At 39.2% G+C, this 18,340-nt stretch overlaps 1 protein-coding gene across 3 annotated transcripts in view; it reads right to left on the reverse strand.

Annotated features, from left to right (window-relative positions):
- The window catches only part of LOC139947861 (complement C3-like), a 53,161-nt gene extending 40,654 nt beyond the window's left edge, over window positions 1–12,507 (reverse strand). Inside the window, exons 1-2 of one of the 3 annotated variants that reach the window (XM_071945680.1) lie at window positions 12,338–12,507; window positions 1,067–1,331 (exon numbers count right to left, since the gene is read on the reverse strand). In XM_071945680.1, coding sequence (XP_071801781.1) covers window positions 1,067–1,134 — 68 coding nt within the window. In that variant the 5' untranslated portion in view covers window positions 1,135–1,331; window positions 12,338–12,507. Of the gene's footprint in view, window positions 1–1,066; window positions 1,332–3,138; window positions 3,156–4,265; window positions 4,424–12,337 lie in introns of those variants that run through there. The other 2 variants (XM_071945679.1, XM_071945681.1) reach the window with 2 other exon arrangements.
- Between the last annotated feature and the right edge of the window lie 5,833 nt (window positions 12,508–18,340).

Raw genomic sequence — 18,340 nt, forward strand, 5'->3', positions numbered from 1 at the left:
TCAGCAGCTAGCTCCAGTGCTTGTTACCAAGTAAGTTCTTATGTTAACAATTATTTTGAGTAAGTTTTTATGCTAACAATTATTTTGAGTAATTACCATTACTGTCCAGTGCCTTTAAAGACACTGGACACTATTGGTAACTGTCAAAGACCAGTCTTCTCACTTGGTGTATCTCAACATATGCATACAATAACAAACCTGTGAAAATTTGAGCCCAATCGGTCGTCGAAGTTGCGAGATAATATGAAAGAAAAAAACACCCTTGTCACACGAAGTTGAGTGGTTTCAGATGCTTGATTTCGAGACCTCAAATTCAAAATCTGAGGTCTCGAAATCAAATTAGTGGAAAATTACTTCTTTCTCAAGCTAGCCTACTTCAGAGGTTTCTCACAATGTTTTATACCATCAACCTCTCCCCATTACTCGTTACCAATTAAGGTTTTATGCTAATAATTATTTTGAGTAATTACCAATAGTGTCCACTGCCTTTAAGGCTAGTCTTAAGTTAGGACAAGTACCTCGCCTAACTAGAGATTAGACTACTCTTAAAGGCAGTGGACACTATTGGTAACTACTCAAAATAATTATTAGCATAAAACCTTTCATGGTGACGAGTAATGGGGAGAGGTTGATGGTTTAAAACATTGTGAGAAACAGCTCCCTCTGAAGTGCCATAGTTTTTGAGAAAGAAGTAGTTTTCCACGAATTTGATTTCGAGACCTCAGATTTAGAACTTGAGGTCTCGAAATCAACCATCTAAACGCACACAACTTCGTGTGACAAGGGTGTTTTTTCTTTCATTATTATCTCGCAAGTTCGATGACCGATTGAGCTCAAATTTTCACAGGTTTGTTATTTTATGCATAGGTTGAGATACACCAACTGTGAAGGCTAGTGTTTGGCAATTACCAATAGTGTCCACTGCCTTTAAGGCTAGTCTTAAGTTAGAACAAGTATCTCGCCTAGCTAGAGATTAGACTAGTCTTAACTCTTAGTGCCTTTAATATGGAAATAAAACTGACTGACTGACTGTGATTGATTGAATCAAGCCCTGGAGTTCACTCACCTTGTTAGGGTAGAAAGCATCCCAATGAAGCTACACAGAAACACCAACCCCATCATGTTGGTAGCCATCGCTTTCTCTCCTCCTCCAGAAGAATCTTGTTCTCTGCACACTAGATTTTGTTGTCGTTTAAGTGGTTTACTCCAGAGAAATTAAAAGGACTATGAACGAACTCAGTCCAGTCCACCCCAGAGGTCGGTCGGTTTATCCGTCTACCCTTGGACTTTTGTGTATCACTCTGATTAGTGTAAAATCCTTGACTATTGATCTGTAAACAACAAACAGGGTAAACAATGTTATTGATCGAGTTTATAAGGACAATAGGACGTTGACTTTGCAAGGATGTCATTGTGCGTCCATGAATCACTATTGACGTAGCTTAATTAAAAGGGACTTTTGTTGTGGTCTGCTGGATTCTGGCTAATCACTTATCAAAAAAATTGTGTCTACATACAATCGCCAGATACAATCGCCAGAATGTTTATATAAAAAAACAAAGGCATAGGAAATATAGGAAAACAGCAGAGTTTTTTTAAATATTGTTTTTATGCAAGTGATGTTGCCAGACACACAAGGTCTGATGGCCACTTCAAGGTGTGGGCTACAATTTACTTTTGGCAGGGGCTTGTTGCAACCTACTCCTGGGGTTGAAACAGGGTTACCCCCTTCATATGTAGGCTCAAGTATCATCCATCAGAAAGCCTGGCTGGTAGAGCAGAACTACCTCCCCAACTTTACAAAGCAATCATGGTAAAGTGTCTTGCTTAAAGGACACAAGTGTCACGACCGGGACTCTAACCCACACTCTGCTGATCAAACAGCCGAGCTTGAATCAGGTACTCTAAACCGCTAGGCCACGAAAATACAGGAAAACAGGATTTTTGTTATGGTCCACTATTGATTCTGGCGAATCACTTATCAAAAGTTTGTGTCTACAACGATCCCAGGAATGTTTCTATTTATATCGGATAACATAGGAAAATATAGGATAACATAGGAAAATATAGGAAAATATAGGAAAATATAGGAAAATAACAGAGTCCAGCAAACTACAGGAAAACAGGATTTTTGTTATGGTCTGGCGAATCACTTATCAAAAGTTTGTATCTACAACAATCGCAGGAATGTTTCTATTTAGGCCTATATCGGAAAACATAGGGAAACATAGGAAAATACCAGAGTCCAGCAAACTATAGGAAAACAGGATTTTTGTTATGGTCTGGCGAATCACTAATCAAAAGTTTGTGTCTACAACAATAGCAGGAATGTTTCTATTTATATCCGAAAACATAGGAAAATATAGGAAAATATAGGAAAATAACAGAGTCCAGCAAACTACAACACCAGAAAAAAACTTCCCAAATCATGACACAAAATCACAATCACCTGAAGTGAATGTACTGGAAAAAACCCAGGAACATTTAGGAATGACACACACAAAAAGGCCAGGATACATACAGGAAAACAACAGGAAAATTATGGAAACACGAAGAAAAAAAAATTCCTCAAATCTCACAAAATTACTGGTGAAATCAGTCGCCTGAATGTTACCATGGAGGATAGACCTATTGATATATCATTCTATACCACTAAAACACAATAAAATATATATAGGGAAGTAGCAACAAATTCCTGGAAACTACAGCAAAACAACCAAAACATTATGGAAACACCAGAACAAAACTTCCCAAATCACACAAAAAACACTGTCATCAAAACAATCCATCTAGAAACCAGCAAATAAATAAACTTTAAAAAAATAGTTCCATGGTGGCCCTAAGACATCGACATTTCGACCCTAGGAGCAGAGTCTTTCTCAAAGGTTTAAAGGAATCCTTCAGTGTCAACTACCTCGCATAGATTCCACAAAAATAACGGTCTTGCTACCTCCATGGTTAAACCGTGGAGCGAGGTAGGATGGTTCTACTTAGTGAGCTCTCCAGCTTACCATGCATTCACAACGAGCACAAAAAGAATTTATCTAAGTTCCCAAACATACATCACCAAAGCCCTATTATATTATAAGCACCCATGAAAGCTGGTCTCACAGTTTTTACATTAAACATAGTACCTACTTTCTTGCAAAAAGGACTCCTTCAGTGTCGAACTACCTCACATAGACTATAGGCATAGAGCAAGGAACAGACTCCACACACAATTGCTGTCTTAAGTTATTACTTAGCAAGCTCCTCGAGCTACATTGCCAGCTTATCAATCATGCGTTCACAACAAACACAAAAAAGCCTTTAACACTACAGATATCACACATATTATGCTCTACATAAAGCTAAAAGCACCCATTAGAACTAGTGTCAAAGTTTGTACATAGGGTGCGTTCAGACACAGTACTCAAGTTGGTTTAACTCATGGTTCAACTCGATCGAGTTCAACTCAGTGTGTCTGAACGGATCGAAAGTTAGTCCGAATTGAGTTCAACCCACAAAAGATAAACCATCCAGGGAGGGGGTTTATCTTTAGACCGCTTCGGGTTTATCTTTTAACACTGTGTGTGGACAGAATAAAAAAGACCACATTAACCTCCGTAATCATTACGTACAAACACACGGTGACCAATGAACAGGACAATAAACAGGATGTTAGAGTAACAGGGTCGCGTTTTCTTTTACATCTTAAAACCAAAGATAAACCGGATCGGGTTTAACTCAGTGCTATCTGAACGCAAAGCGGTTTTATTTTTACAATCACCCCCTGCTGCTCGTAAAAGTTAAACCGGTTCGGTACGCTGTCTGAACATACCCAAAGTACCATGGAGGTAGGATTAGTACTTACTTACTTCATGCAGTTTCAAACTACCTCCTCACAATTACAAGACTTGAGTTATTATTTAGCAAGCTCCACAAGCTAAATGCCAGCTTCATTCACAACACAAGCACAAGAACAGACTTTACCTTCCAAACCCGACGCCGCCTGAGCTTTATATATTTTTGTATAAGCATGGCTGGAGTCAAAGTTTTACATAGCACTTACTTTCTTACACACAGAACTCCTTCAGTGTCAAACTACCTCACAAGACTCCACAAAATTACTGTTTTGAGCAAGCTCCAAGCTAATGCCAGCTTATCATGCGTTCAAAACAATCCCACAAAAGCCTTTACTTTGTTGCCAACAGACGTCACCCAAGCTTTATGAATTATTTAATCACCCATGAGAGCTGGTCTCACAGTTTTTACATTGTACTTACTTTCTTGCAAAAACAACACCTCCAATGTCCAACTACCTCACATGGACTCCACAAAAAAATCACTGTCTTGAGTTAACTTTTGAGAGCGCTCCAGCTTATCATGCATTCACAAGGAGTCCAAAAGAGCTTTTACCTACACAGCAGACGTCACCCATGCTTTATATACTAGCACCCAGTGTCAAGTTTCCAATATGATGACATCAGTCACCTTTTCAGGATCTTGCAACTGGGCTCTTAGAAAACAGGATGTAGAGATTAGTACACTCAAGCAGAAGGGGTGTTTGGGCCATCCCACTACCACCACAGAAGTAGTACGCCTACATGGTCTATGGTGTAGGATGAAGCAGACCACACAGCAGCGGTTTCTCCGCAGCGGTGAGTGGACTATAAGTAAGGTGAGTCGTTGCGCGCGCTGTCGGTGAATTGGCCCGGGTGTGCGTGATAAGGAAACGAGAAACGACTTGTACCAAGACTACACAGAGTAGTGTCAATAGCTATTCAAGGCACTGGACACCTTTGATCACAGTCACTTTAAACTTTCTTGGTAAATCTTGAAAACAACAACTAAATTCAAAGAAACTGAAACAATATCAAATTGTACAGTAATTGATCCAGCCAGTAAAACCGCGATTTCACGCCAGCAACTAATCCTGTTGCAGGATCCCGATCTCGCAATTATGGATCCAGTGGGAACGCAGTCTTTGGGCCTATACATTTCTTTTTTCAAACTCTATAATTGATTCCTGAATCTCTCAACTTAAATGAAATCAAAGTTTCTCTGGAAAGTCATTTGAACACCTGTTTTATGTTGCCATGGTGACATCAACATCAGCCGCTAATCACAACCACTGGGGACCAGGGGTACCACGAAAAGACCCTTTTGATCAGACCATGATCCACACAGCACTTACGTCTCCCCAACTACGTACATCTCAGAACAACTTCACATTTACATTTGGATCACATACAATGAACCCAAGTCTGACACTCCAGGGCCCAATTTCATAGAGCTGCTTAGCACAAAAATTTGCTTAGCATGAAATTTCTTCCTTGATAAAAACAGGATTACCAACCAATTCCACTGTTGCATATTGCTTGTTACTGGTATTCAGCTGTTGTTTGCTTATCCTGAAAATCACGTGGAAATTTGGTTGGTAATTCTGTTTTTATCAAGGCAAAAAATGTCATGCTAAGCAAATTTTTGTGCTTAGCAGCTCTATGAAATTGGGCCCTGGGGTGACAGGTCTTTTTCTTCAGCTGCGCAACGCATCTTAACTCTCGACCATGTGATCTAAATTTTCTTCTCAAAACTTATCTTACGTCACAGGTCTTCAAGGACTAATTTATAAGTGTTTTCTTTTTGTTCATTTGTTATTTATTGGGCCTTGAACACCATGGGTTGATATTGCCCAATACAAGCCCAATATGATCAGACCAGGGCTGGAGGCGTGCAGGAATTCTGCTCCAGACTCACCCCTCACACTTTAGCAAGAACTAGGCCAGAATCAAGACATTTCTTGGCAACGATTGTAAGTTTATATTTATATTTATAAGTAAATTGTGTGGTTGAGATTAAAATGATGGATTTAAGTCTCTCAGTTCTCGGAAGATTGTTATATCTCGCTTTGCATTTAAAGTTTTTTTTCATTTAGTGGAAAATTACTTCTTTCTCAAAAACTAAGTTATTTCAGAGGGAACTAATTCTCACTGTTTTATACTATCAACATCAGCTCTCCATTGAGCGTTAACAAGTAAGTTTTTATGCTAACAGTGATTACCAATAGTGTCCATACAGTGCCTTTAAGGAAGGCAAAACCTTCGCATACCATTTCGCCAATCACTCTAAGGGCCTTGTCACACGCGAGGCAACTTTTGTAGGCAACTTGGAGGCAACCAACTGCAGTGCATGCTACCGGACCACTTTGGTAGTAAACAGGTCATATTTCAAACATTGTCTTACGATCCACAAGAGAAATAGGTGAACATTCAAACGTGAATGGCTTTTTCTTCATGGAGACTGCCTGGAACTGGTTGCCCGTAGTAAATTGCCTCGCGTGACATGGCCCTAATGGTGACACACACGTTGAATTTCTATAATAACAAAAATAATCAGATTTCCGATGCCAAACTTTTTTCCAGAATATTGCACCCAAAAAGAAATCAATACCTGTGGTTTAGTATCCCGGAACTATATTTTCGTGTATCATGATGACTGTGTTAGATAGTTAGTGCTTTGTGGTAAAATGGTCCACATGGCGAAAAGACATGTGACTAAGCTTTTAATGACTTTGAAATAAAATCTGTACGAATTGCTATGTATGTGCACTTCATGCCTAAAGCAGCCTGCACTTTTAGTACGTGAAACTACAAGGCAAATACAGGACACTGAGTGACTACGTGTGGACGTGATTTACACTTTCAACAATCGAGGGGGGGGGGGAAGAAAAAGTGTGCACTTTGTAGATGTTGCCATTGCCAACTCAGAGATTCAAGCGGCTTATTTCAATAAACATTTAAAGGGAAGGTAGGGCCTAGGTATTAACTCAAAACAAATATAAACTTAAAAACTGACTTGGAACGAGCATTGGAGAGCTGTTGATAGTGTAAAGCATTGCGAGAATCGGCTCCCTCTAAAGTAGCATAGATTTTGAGAAAGAGGTAATTTCTCACTAAAATAATAAAAGACTTCTAGCCCGAAGTCGTTAATTATTCCTATCTGAGAGCACACAAATTCGTCCTACAAGGGGTGTTTTTTCTCCCATCATTTTCTAGCAACTTCGATGACCAATTTAGCTCAAATTTTCACAGGCTTGTTATTTTATGGTTATGTTGGGATACACCAAGTGAGAAAACTGGTCTTTGACAATTACAAAATGTGTACCTTCCCTTCAAAACTTATAAACTATGAGGTTTTTTTTTTACAATTGCCAATTCTGTACTTTTTGGGGTCAATATTTGGACATCTGGCAAAATGATCACGTCAAATGATTGGTCTGTGCCTGTGTATCGATTTGTCCTTGAGGTCTGTGGTACAAACTCTCTGATTAAAGAACACGCAACAACATGTAAAAAAATTCTCCAGTGCAATTTAGTAGGAAAGTAGTGGCTAGATGTAATTCAATCAAAGAAGGGGGGTAACTTCACTGCCACAAAGTGAATTTTGATTTATATTAATCTCAACGTTTCGCCAACAATAAAAAAAAACATCAAGGAAAAATGTAGCAAATAGTTTTGTGGGTTTTTTTTTTTCCAACAAGACTAAATTCAGGTATATACTTTGAAAACTTAGTAACACTGATGTAGGTCCTGGGGAAAATCATGGCCAATCAAAAATGTGTTAAAAACAAAAACAAACTCAGCTGAGGTCTCGAATTCAAAGCAACTGAAATCGTGTTTTTTTTTTCTTCCATTTATTCTCTTGCAACTTCGATGACCAATTGACTTCAAATTTTCACAGGTTTGTTATTTTAAATGCAAATGTTGAGATACATTAAAGGAACACGTTGCCTTGGATCGGTCGAGTTGGTCTTTGAAAAGCGTTTGTAACCGTTTTTTATAAAATGCATATGGGTAGAAAGATGTTGTAAAAGTAGAATACAATGATCCACACAAACATGCCTCGAAATTGCACGGTTTTCCTTTTACCTCGTCGACTAACACAGTCGGCCATTTATGGGAGTCAAAATTTTGACTCCCATAAATGGCCGACCGTGTTAGTTCGCACAGTAAAAGGAAAACCACGCAAATTCGAGGCAAACTTGTGTTGATCATTGTATTCTACTTTTAAAACATCTTTCCAACCATATGCATTGTACAAACAACCGGTTACAAACCCTTTTTATAGACCAACTCGTCCGATCCAAGGCAACGTGTTCCTTTAAGTGAGAAGACTGGTCTGTAACAGTTACCAAAGGTGTCCAGTGTCTTTAAGATACTGTGTGTGGGAAGGTCATCCATCCCTGAACTTCAGAGCCCAATTTCATAGAGCTGCTAAGCACAAAAATTTGCTTAGCATGAAATTTCTTCCTTGATAATAACAGGATTACCAACAAAATTTCCATTTGTTGCATACTTCTTGTTACTGGTATTCAGCTGTTGTTTGTTTATCCTTAAAATCACTTGGAAATTTGGTTGGTAATCCTGTTTTTATCAAGGAAGAAATTTCATGCTAAGCAACCTTGTGTGCTTAGCAGCTTCATGAAATTGGGCCCAGAGACAGACTGTGGCTAAGAAAAGAAACTTTTCAAGGGCGTTCAGCAGCTGTTCCACTTCTGTGAAAGCAGTTTAGTTTTTTTTCATAATTGGGGAAATCCCCTGAAAAGTTTTGTAACAGTTCAAGGAAAGTTGGGATTTTTTTTTTTTTTTTTTTTTTTTGGGGGGGGGAGGGTAGGGAAACGTAAAGTGAAACCAGAATGTTCTTCTTTAGGGCAACAAACTAAGGCCAGCTTGTTTACTTTGGCAAGAAAAACATCTGTTATGGAGCCAACATTTGGCTAGGAGCTCTAGAGGCTACATTCCAAAAGTGCCATTAACAGGTTTGAAACCTCAGTCTGGGACACAACTAGTATTGTTATACCTCGGTAACAAACTGTGAAGCTTGATTGGTCGAGAACCAGATCCTGTGCATGCAACAAAAACGCATGTTACATGGCTCGGGGTCGGGTGACATGAAAAGTGATGTACATGTACACACGGTGTACATCACCTTGATCGTTCCCAGTGTTGGTCGATTTCCAGCGCTGAACCCGCGGGTTCGAGGGAACAGTAAGGAATTGTTTCTCATTCGTCTACTTATTAAACAATGAATACTCTGTCGTAATAATGTTTGAAGATTACAACAGAACTTCGAGAAGAGGAATATTAATGTTACCAAGGTATAACAAAACAATTGTTGCACGCTGTGACTGGGGTCCATGGGTTTTGTCAACCTCGGGGGAAAATGGCACCCTCCGCTTTGCCTCGGGTGCCATTTTCCCCCTCGGGCTTACAAAACGCCATGCACGTCACAGCGTGCAACAATTGTATAGGGCCTACTGTATCATTCTATGTTTAAAGGAAGCGGGCACTGTTGGTAATTACTCAAAATAATTGTTAGCGTAAAATCTGTGTTGGTAATGTCCAATGGAGAGCTGTTGATACCATAATATATAAAACATTGTGAGAAACAGCTCCCTCTGAAGTAAAGTAGTTTTGGAGAAAGAGATAAATTCTATGTCATCGTAGCACACTGTGAAGTTGTATTTTGGGGCACGCCAATTCCAAACTAAAACACAACTATACTTGCAATGTTGCAAAAAGTTTGCAGTTTGGTCTCGTTCTTTTAACACATAAATACACAATGTTATTTACAACATTATAAATGTTACATTTTGTCACCAGTTCCTTGTTTATGATTCCATGGCGGCACTATAAATCAATCACTATTTCATTCAAATTTAGAGATCGGAATGCAATCACAGGAAAAGTGTTGGCAAGCTTCCCTTTCAACTATTCAAGCCTGGAATGGCACATTTAGAAAAAGAGGGCGAGGCCTTTTTTATTTTGCGAAGGGCAATTCAATTGGAAAGTCTTTTAAAAGCTACTGGACACTATTGATAACTGTCAAAGACCAGTCTTCTCACTTGGTGTGTCTCAACATAAGCATAAAATAACAAAGTGAAAATTTGAGCTCAGTTGGTCGTCGAAGTTGCAAGATATTAATGAAAGAAAAAACACCCTTGTCACACGAAGTTGTGTGCTTTCAAATGCTTGATTTCGGGACCTCACATTCTAAATATGAGGTCTTGAGACCAAATTCATGGAAAATTATTTCCTACTCGAAAACTACGTCACTTCAGAGGGAGCCGTTTCTCACAGTGTTTTATACTATCAACCTCTCTCTATTACTCGTTACCAAGTAAGGTTTTATGCTAATAGTTATTTTGAGTAATTACCAATAGTGTCCACTGCCTTTAAAGCCATTGGACCCTTTCGGTTCAGAAAAAAAGTTCACAGATTTACAAATAACTTACAGGGTGAAAGACTTCTCTTGAAATATTATTCCATGAAATGCTTTACTTTTTGAGAACACAGCAAAACAATATAAATTCTCATTTAAAACGAGAATTACGGATTTATTTGAAACACATGTCATGACACGGCAAATTGTGCGGAAACAAGGGTGGGGTTTTCCGTTGTTTTCTCCCGACTCCGATGACCGATTGAGCATAAATTTTCACAGGTTTGTTATTTGAAGTTGTGGTACACAAAGTGTGGGCCTTGGACAACACTGTTTACCATCAGGGTCTAATGGCTTTAAAGGGTCACTAACGGCAAAAGCAGGGCAATGGAGGTCATGGCATTTGGAGGCCTTCAAGAAATAATGATACCTCACCATGCAATGCCTCAAATCACAGAGTTTTATAAGCTGTTTTTATATTTACAGGAACACGTTGCCTTGGATCGGACGAGTTGGTCTTTGACAAGCGTTTTTAACCGTTTATTATAAAATGCATATGGGTAGAAAGATGTTGTAAAAGTAGAATACAATGATCCACACAAACATGCCTCGAAATTGCACGGTTTTCCTTTTACCATGTCGACGGCCATTTATGGGAGTCAAAATTTTGACTCCCATAAATGGCCGACCGTGATAGTTCGCGACGTAAAAGGAAAACCGTGCAATTTCGAGTGATACTTGTGTGGATCATTATATTCTACTTTTAAAATATCTTTCTAACCATATGCATTTCATAACAAACGGTTTCAAACGTTTTTAATAGACCAACTCGTCCGATCCAAGGCAACGTGTTCCTTTAAGATTAGAGGAGGCCGGGTTCTATACAACATCCGATGATTGGATTCTGAGTAATTCAAACATTTAAGGAACTGTGACACATAAAATTGTGCATTACAGATTTAAGAAGCCATGGGCTTGTGTTAAACAATTCTTTTAAAAAGTAAAGCAATAAATTTGGATCTGTTTACAAATATGTTGGACTGTTGTTTGACTTTTAACATTATCAATCATTGTCCTAGGAATGACTGGAACTGGAAACCCATTCCCCACCAACAGAGGGCGGCACAACAACTTTAAGGGTGCACCACACTAAATAGGCAAACAATTCAGTGATGCTCAAGGCGCTTTAACATAGTGTTTTTCTGCAAGGAATTCGGGAATTTCGTTTGAATTATGAGATCTACTCCTTTTACATTATAGCAACATGTAATGGTTTGCAAGGTGCTATGGTGCAATAATAATAATAATATTATCAAAGTCTTATTTAGCGCACGTATCTACCAAACAAGGTACCCAAGGCGCTGAGTATGTATATACAAACTTTCAGAAAGATAGGTTATTGCAGTGATGAATTCTGAGACCCAATTATGTAGCACCTTCTAAGGGTTTACAAGGTGCTACGGCGCATACAGCAGCCACAGCCAGGAACACCGGGGCGAACCCCCTTCTCTTTTCGACAAGTGCACTGGGTTCTTTTACATGCGTTACACTGTACACAACACATGGGACCAACGGCTTTACGTCCCTTCCGAAGGACGAAGCAATGGTTAAGTGTCTTGCTTATAAGGACACAAGTGTCACGGCTGGGGATTCGAACCCACACTCTGCTGATCAGAAACACCAGAGTTTGAATTCGGTGCTCTTAACCGCCTAGACCAGGGGCAACGAAAGCAATGGCCTCCGTGGCCTGCACATAATTCCAGGCCTGAATATGCTGCCAATCAAACCATGAACAACGGGGCGAACCATATTCAAACAACGGGATCCCATTGAATAACAATAAAAAATATCAATGGGACTCAATGGGATTCAATGGGATTTTTTTCCTGAGGCAAACTCTGTCAGAGCTACGTATACATCTATGTCGGCACTCATCAAAGCCTGTTCGGCATCTAGATAAGGAATGTGTTGGAAATATATGGTGGCTCAAAACTACTTCCCAATTGTAAGTATTCACACACACACACAGAACCAAAAACTAAATGACAACAAATGCACCATGCGACAAATTTTACAAATAAAAAACTTTCCAATGAATGAGAAAAGTTAATTAAAATTTTGGGAAAAGACTTGCCTGGAGTTGTCAACATGAACCTGAGCAGATCTCATTTCTCTAATCCAAAAGCCAAAGTCAGCTCATCACTTTAGCCAAGGTCATAGTCGAAGTCATCTCAGTTTAGCCCAGGTCATCTCAGTTTGGCAGATGTTATCTCAGTTTCGCCAAGATCATCTCAGCTCATCAGCTTGATGCTGATATCATCTCAATTTAGTCAAACTTTATAGGTTAGCTGGAGGTCATCTCAGTTTAGCTGGAGGTCATCTTAGTTTAGCTAATGTCATCTCAGTTTAGCTGCAGGTCATCTCAGTTTAGCTGGAGGTCATCTCAGTTTACCTGGAGGTCACCGTCACCTCAGTTTAGCTGATGTCATCTCGGTTTAGACGAGGTCATCTCATCTAGCTGTGAGATCTTAATTAAAGCTAAGAACGAATCCGAGATCATCTCTTTAGCCAAAGTCATCTCAATTCAGCCGAGGTCATCTTTGATATTAGCTGCATGATGATGATGAGGCATCGTATCAGCCGAGGGCATCACTTTCAACTGAGGTCGACAATCTAGCTGAGAGCCTGATCATCTCCTTTCATCTCTGTCTTAAACCGCACAAGATCATCTCATTAGCCCAAGGTTATCCCTTCATCAGCCGAGGTGGCATGTCTCTAGCTGGTCATCTCTCTTAAGCCGAGGTCATACTGTTTAAACAGCGACCATCGACCATCTGCACAAAAGTGACATATTTTATTTAATATTTTATGAGCAAACAGATGATACGAACCTCACATTGACACAGTACGACTACAGCCACTTCTAGAAACTCTGGAGCCTTATAAAGTTATGTTTCTAGAAGTAGACTACGACTATGACTATAAAAACAAGGTTTTTCAAGATTCAGAACCGCAATGGAATGTCATGGGTAGGCAGAGGGGGCATACAACGACCGCAGTGTATCATATGTCATGCATGACGAGCACACATCATGCGATGACACGGGCTGACTACTCAGCATGCTTGACGGAGCAGCGTCCTCTCTTAAAGGAACACGTTGCCTTGGATCGGTCGAGTTGGTCTTTGAAAAGCGTTTGTAACCGTTTTTTATAAAATGCATATGGGTAGAAAGATGTTGTAAAAGTAGAATACAATGATCCACACATACATGCCTCAAAATTGCGTGGTTTTCCTTTTACTTCGTCGACTAACACGTCGGCCATTTATGGGGGTCAAAATTTTGACTCCCATAAATGGCCGACCATGTTAGTTCGCACAGTAGAAGAAAAACCACGCAATTTCGAGGCAAACTTGTGTGGATCATTGTATTCTACTTTTAAAACATCTTTCCAACCATATGCATTTTATAAAAAACGGTTACAAACGCTTTTGTTTTGACCAACTCGTCCGATCCAAGGCAACGTGTTTCTTTAATGTTTTGCTATCTGGATGAACCTTAATTGTTGATTCATTTTATTAAGAAATAATTGTCCCCCTTCATTACAACACTAAAATATTCACAAATAGCCCAATATCGAGTTGTGATAACCCAACTGTTTTTTTTTAAGTTTTTACAGTTACAGTCCCCCAACTCCATGGGTGAACTCTCACTGAATACGTGAAATTAAAATAATACAAAATAGCCTAAAATAGCTGACACTCCATGCAACACTGGCAGTCACTGCACTGACTGGATGTAACATGCCCTGACCGAAAAGAATTGCGGCAAGAGAATCTGCTATTATAAAAACGTTGCTGATTTCTGATCAAGGCATTAAGTTCCTTTTCAAAGTTTCAGAATTTCGAATGTTTTGTTCACTTACAAAAATCATAAGTAAAGTTCCGGTGTCCTGGGGCCGGTCCATCATCATGTGGCAAAACTGTAAACAAACTTCTTCTGACAGTGATATAGCGCCCTCTTTTGAATCATTCTCCTTCAGCAGGAGCGCACGCAGCGGCGCGCATGAACATCTGACGTCAAACTTCGATAGGGCCCAGTCTCGCCTACGTCTAGTCTAGATTGCTCCTCTTGAAAACGAATCATATTTTTCAAAAAACTATAAGCGTCATAGGTCCTGTTTAGTTTTTGAGATAAATTATATGGCTCGAAGTTCATCCAAAATTATCTCAAAATATGGCCAGACTCCATCTTGGAAATAGAAAAATGAACCCAACCACACCGTCTACAATTTTCAGCGAAATAGAGCAAATTAGAGGTGCCTACTCCAAAATACTCCAGGATGAAATTGAGTTTACAACCCTATAGGATTTTTTTTTTTTTTTTTTTTTTTACTATACCTCATACATTATTCATGACCGAGAGTCGAGTTCTCATTGGTCCATTCATCATCACGTGGTATATACCTACGCAAATGAGTCCGACGCGCCCGTATTCGACGAGCGATTTCCTGCGAATTATGCTTAGGCCTATGGAAACTCAATGTGCGACTGACCATGGAGGTAGAAACATGGACTGACCGAGGTATAAGCGCTTACGTGGGCTATTATTATATTTTTAGGAGAAAAAGCTTAGGCAACTGGTTTACAAAAAAAGTGTAATTCGGGGGTTATGTACGGTCTGAAGGTGAACTTGAATGGTATGAATTCAATAAGACATTTATTTCAAAGTGACATCCTCAATGATCGTTTAAAAAAAATTGTATTAGGAAAATTTTAAACAGTAGTTTGTAACCGAATCAAATAACATGTTAAAGTAAACAAAGTAAGATTATATTTAATTTTATTTGAGGGCACACTATTGACTGTAAACAAAACCACTTTTTATGTTAACATTATTAAGAAACAATATTTAAAGACAGTGGACGCTATTGGTAATTATCAAAGACCCAGTCTTCTAACTTGGTGTATCTCAACATATGCATAAAATAACAAACCTGTGAAAATTTGAGCTCGATTGGTCATCGGAGTTGCGAGATAACTATGAAAGAAAAGAAAAACCTTGTCACACGAATTTGTGTGCTCTCAGATGCTTGATTTTGAGACCTCAAATTCTAAACTTGAGGTCTCGAAATCAAATTCGTGGAAAATTACTTTTTTCTCGAAAACTACGTCGCTTCAGAGGGAGCTGTTTCTCACAATGTTTTATACTATCAACCTCTCCCCACTACTCGTTACCAAGTAAGGTTTTATGCTAATAATTATTTTGAGTAATTACCAATAGTGTCCACTGACGTTGCCTTGGATCGGTCGAGTTGGTCTTTGAAAAGCGTTTGTAACCGTTTTTTATAAAATGCATATGGCTAGAAAGATGTTGTAAAAGTAGAATACAATGATCCACACAAACATGCCTGGAAATTGCACGGTTTTCCTTTTACCTCGTCGACTAACACGGTCGGCCATTTATGAAATGGCCGACCGTGTTAGTTCGCACAGTAAAAGGAAAACCACGCAATTTCGAGGCAAACTGTGTCGATCATTGTATTCTACTTTTAAAACATCTTTCCAACCGTATGCATTTTATAAAAAAAGATTACAAACGCTTTTTATAGACCAACTCGTCCGATCCAAGGCAACGTGTTCCTTTAAGGTGAAGTACAGCTTTTGTACCACTGGAAAAACTTAAAAACACTTTCAAACAACATCAAACGGGCATAGACGGAGAATTTTATTACAATAACGAGTGAGACTCGGTATATTGATAAGTTAAAAGAAATAAAACTCCTACACTCCTATTGTGTTGTTTTGTCTGTTTGGTCATATCATGCATGTAACTTCTTCATGGAATGCAGCATTTGCTTTGAGCTTACTCACAGTAATATTATTTATTTAGGTCAAAGCACATGCTATAGGGACCCATTACTTACAAGCTGTGCTTTTTTATGGGTTCCTCTACAGTTTCACTCCCTGTTTACACAATACTGTATTGTATTTTGACTGTTATACTTGTGAATACTGTGGAAATAAATACACTGAACTGAACTGAACTAAAGTTTTTTTTTCCCCCACTTTTTTTGTTAGCAAATCAAATCAGTTGACCTATAAAGGGACCATCGCATCATCAGTGCTCTTCTTCTTTCGGCCGGGCTAATGGGAACCAAAGAAAGGCCATAGCTGTGGACGTTCTTTTGTTGTACAGCACTATAAAAACATTCGAATAATAGGCAACACCATAAATTATTGTAAGGTAACTCAACAACGACGGGTGCTTTATCAAGGGCAAGCACAAAGGTGCATTCTGTGTATAGCAATGGAAGCACGTAGCACTATAAAAACATTCGAATAATGGGCGTACCAATTAATGTAATGTAACTCAACAATGTTGGGTACTTATCAAGGGCAAGCACAAAGGTGCATTCTGTGTATAGCAATGGAACGTGCCGTGAAAAAAAAGAGGCATCGCCAGTGAACCATAGGCCCCCTATAGCTCTAATGTATGGGATTTGAGGCGTTGCATGGTAATGTTATTTGGTGTGCGGTTACACTATGTGCTATTTCACCCATAGGCGTGTTTGGGTGAAACCATAAAATGATTATCCCCGATGCAAATATAACATAATAATTCGTTTGCAGTACCCGCTGCTAAAACATCAAACTGCCTCTAGCCTATCGGGCAATCTCGAATTGAATAGGTCGTGGGTTCGAATCCCACCCGAGTAATATTCCTGTGAATTTTTCCCCCACAGAACTCGGGAAAGTACCGAGTATAATACAGTGCTTACACACATCGGTGTATTAAGGGTAAAACCTAAATGAACACCATGTGCATATCTTTTTGCCAGGTAGAGTGTTCTTTAAAGTCACCGGGAAGTGGTATTTTTTCAAAATAAAGCTTTTGTCACTTATATATGTGTTTTGATGAGTGGAATGTGAATAAACAGTTAACTAAGATTTAAAAAAATCAGTTCTTATGTTATTTACAAATTTAAGAGTAGACCCCGACCCGAGAGGGTGCTGTTCGTGACCTAAATCGAGGCAGACTTTGCCTGTAATGCGTAGAGTAAATACAATTGCAAAGTACATGTACGGACCAAGTCGTGAGTTCGTACGTTTCAAAAAACAAAAAAATGTTTTTTTTTCCGGCAATGCCGACCAGGTGTATTGCTGCTGAATGCAGAAAAACCCTTTTTGAAATGTACCAACTCACGACTTGGACGTACATGTACTTTGCACGTGTGTTTACTATACGCATTGCAGGCAAAGTCTGCCTGCCTTGAATGACGTCACAAAAGGGGTAGGCGGAGTCAGCCCCCCAAACAACTTCATATTTTTTTTAAACATATAAATCGTGACAAACAATTACTAAAAAAATTGTTTTATTGTTCGTAAGCATATACTCTTATGTTTGAAAGAAGAAAAAAAATTCTATTTCCAGGTGACTTTAAGGGTAAAACCTAAATGAACACAATGTGCGTATCTTTTTGCCAGGTAGAGTGTTCTTTAAAGGAACTGTCTTGCTATGATAATACCGCAGAGTATATTAAAATTCGGATTTTTCGGGAGACTTCTCAGTTCTGAAAAGAATTGTTCTGTTTTTTTTTTTTATAACTACTACTCGAAGGTAAAACATCAGCTACTACTTTAGCTTATAGGATCGTTTCAACTGCATTAACACTGGTCTCAAAGTTTCGTCAGGAGACTACAGTCTTAGGTTTATATTATTCCAAATGGTGCCACACCAGAGCGCCCCATCGCTCAGAGACAGGCCATGAATTTCATTTTTAACATGTTGAAAGTGCAAGGCCGTTTTCATTTTTCCCCTCTTGCTCGCCAAATAAATGAGGTAAGACAAACAAAAATCATGAATGGTTCGGTACATTTAAAAAGCCCCCCCCCCCCATACACACACACACCCACACACACCACCACCACCAATGGTGTCTTCGTCCCACTTGTCTCCACGCCCCCAAAATGAACCTTTGTCTGGTAACCCTGCTGTTCCAGGGGTAGAGAGGGAAGTTGAAGAGAGATCAGGGGTCGGCCAGCGCGTATACACTATACACCGACACAATTAGCTCATAGGTCACTAAGCTTCACCTTCTGATTTTCAATCCCTGCTGATTGTTGCCACTGGTCGAA

This window comes from Asterias amurensis, chromosome 15 (genome assembly GCF_032118995.1).
Source record: "Asterias amurensis chromosome 15, ASM3211899v1".
NCBI classification, from domain to species: domain Eukaryota; kingdom Metazoa; phylum Echinodermata; class Asteroidea; order Forcipulatida; family Asteriidae; genus Asterias; species Asterias amurensis.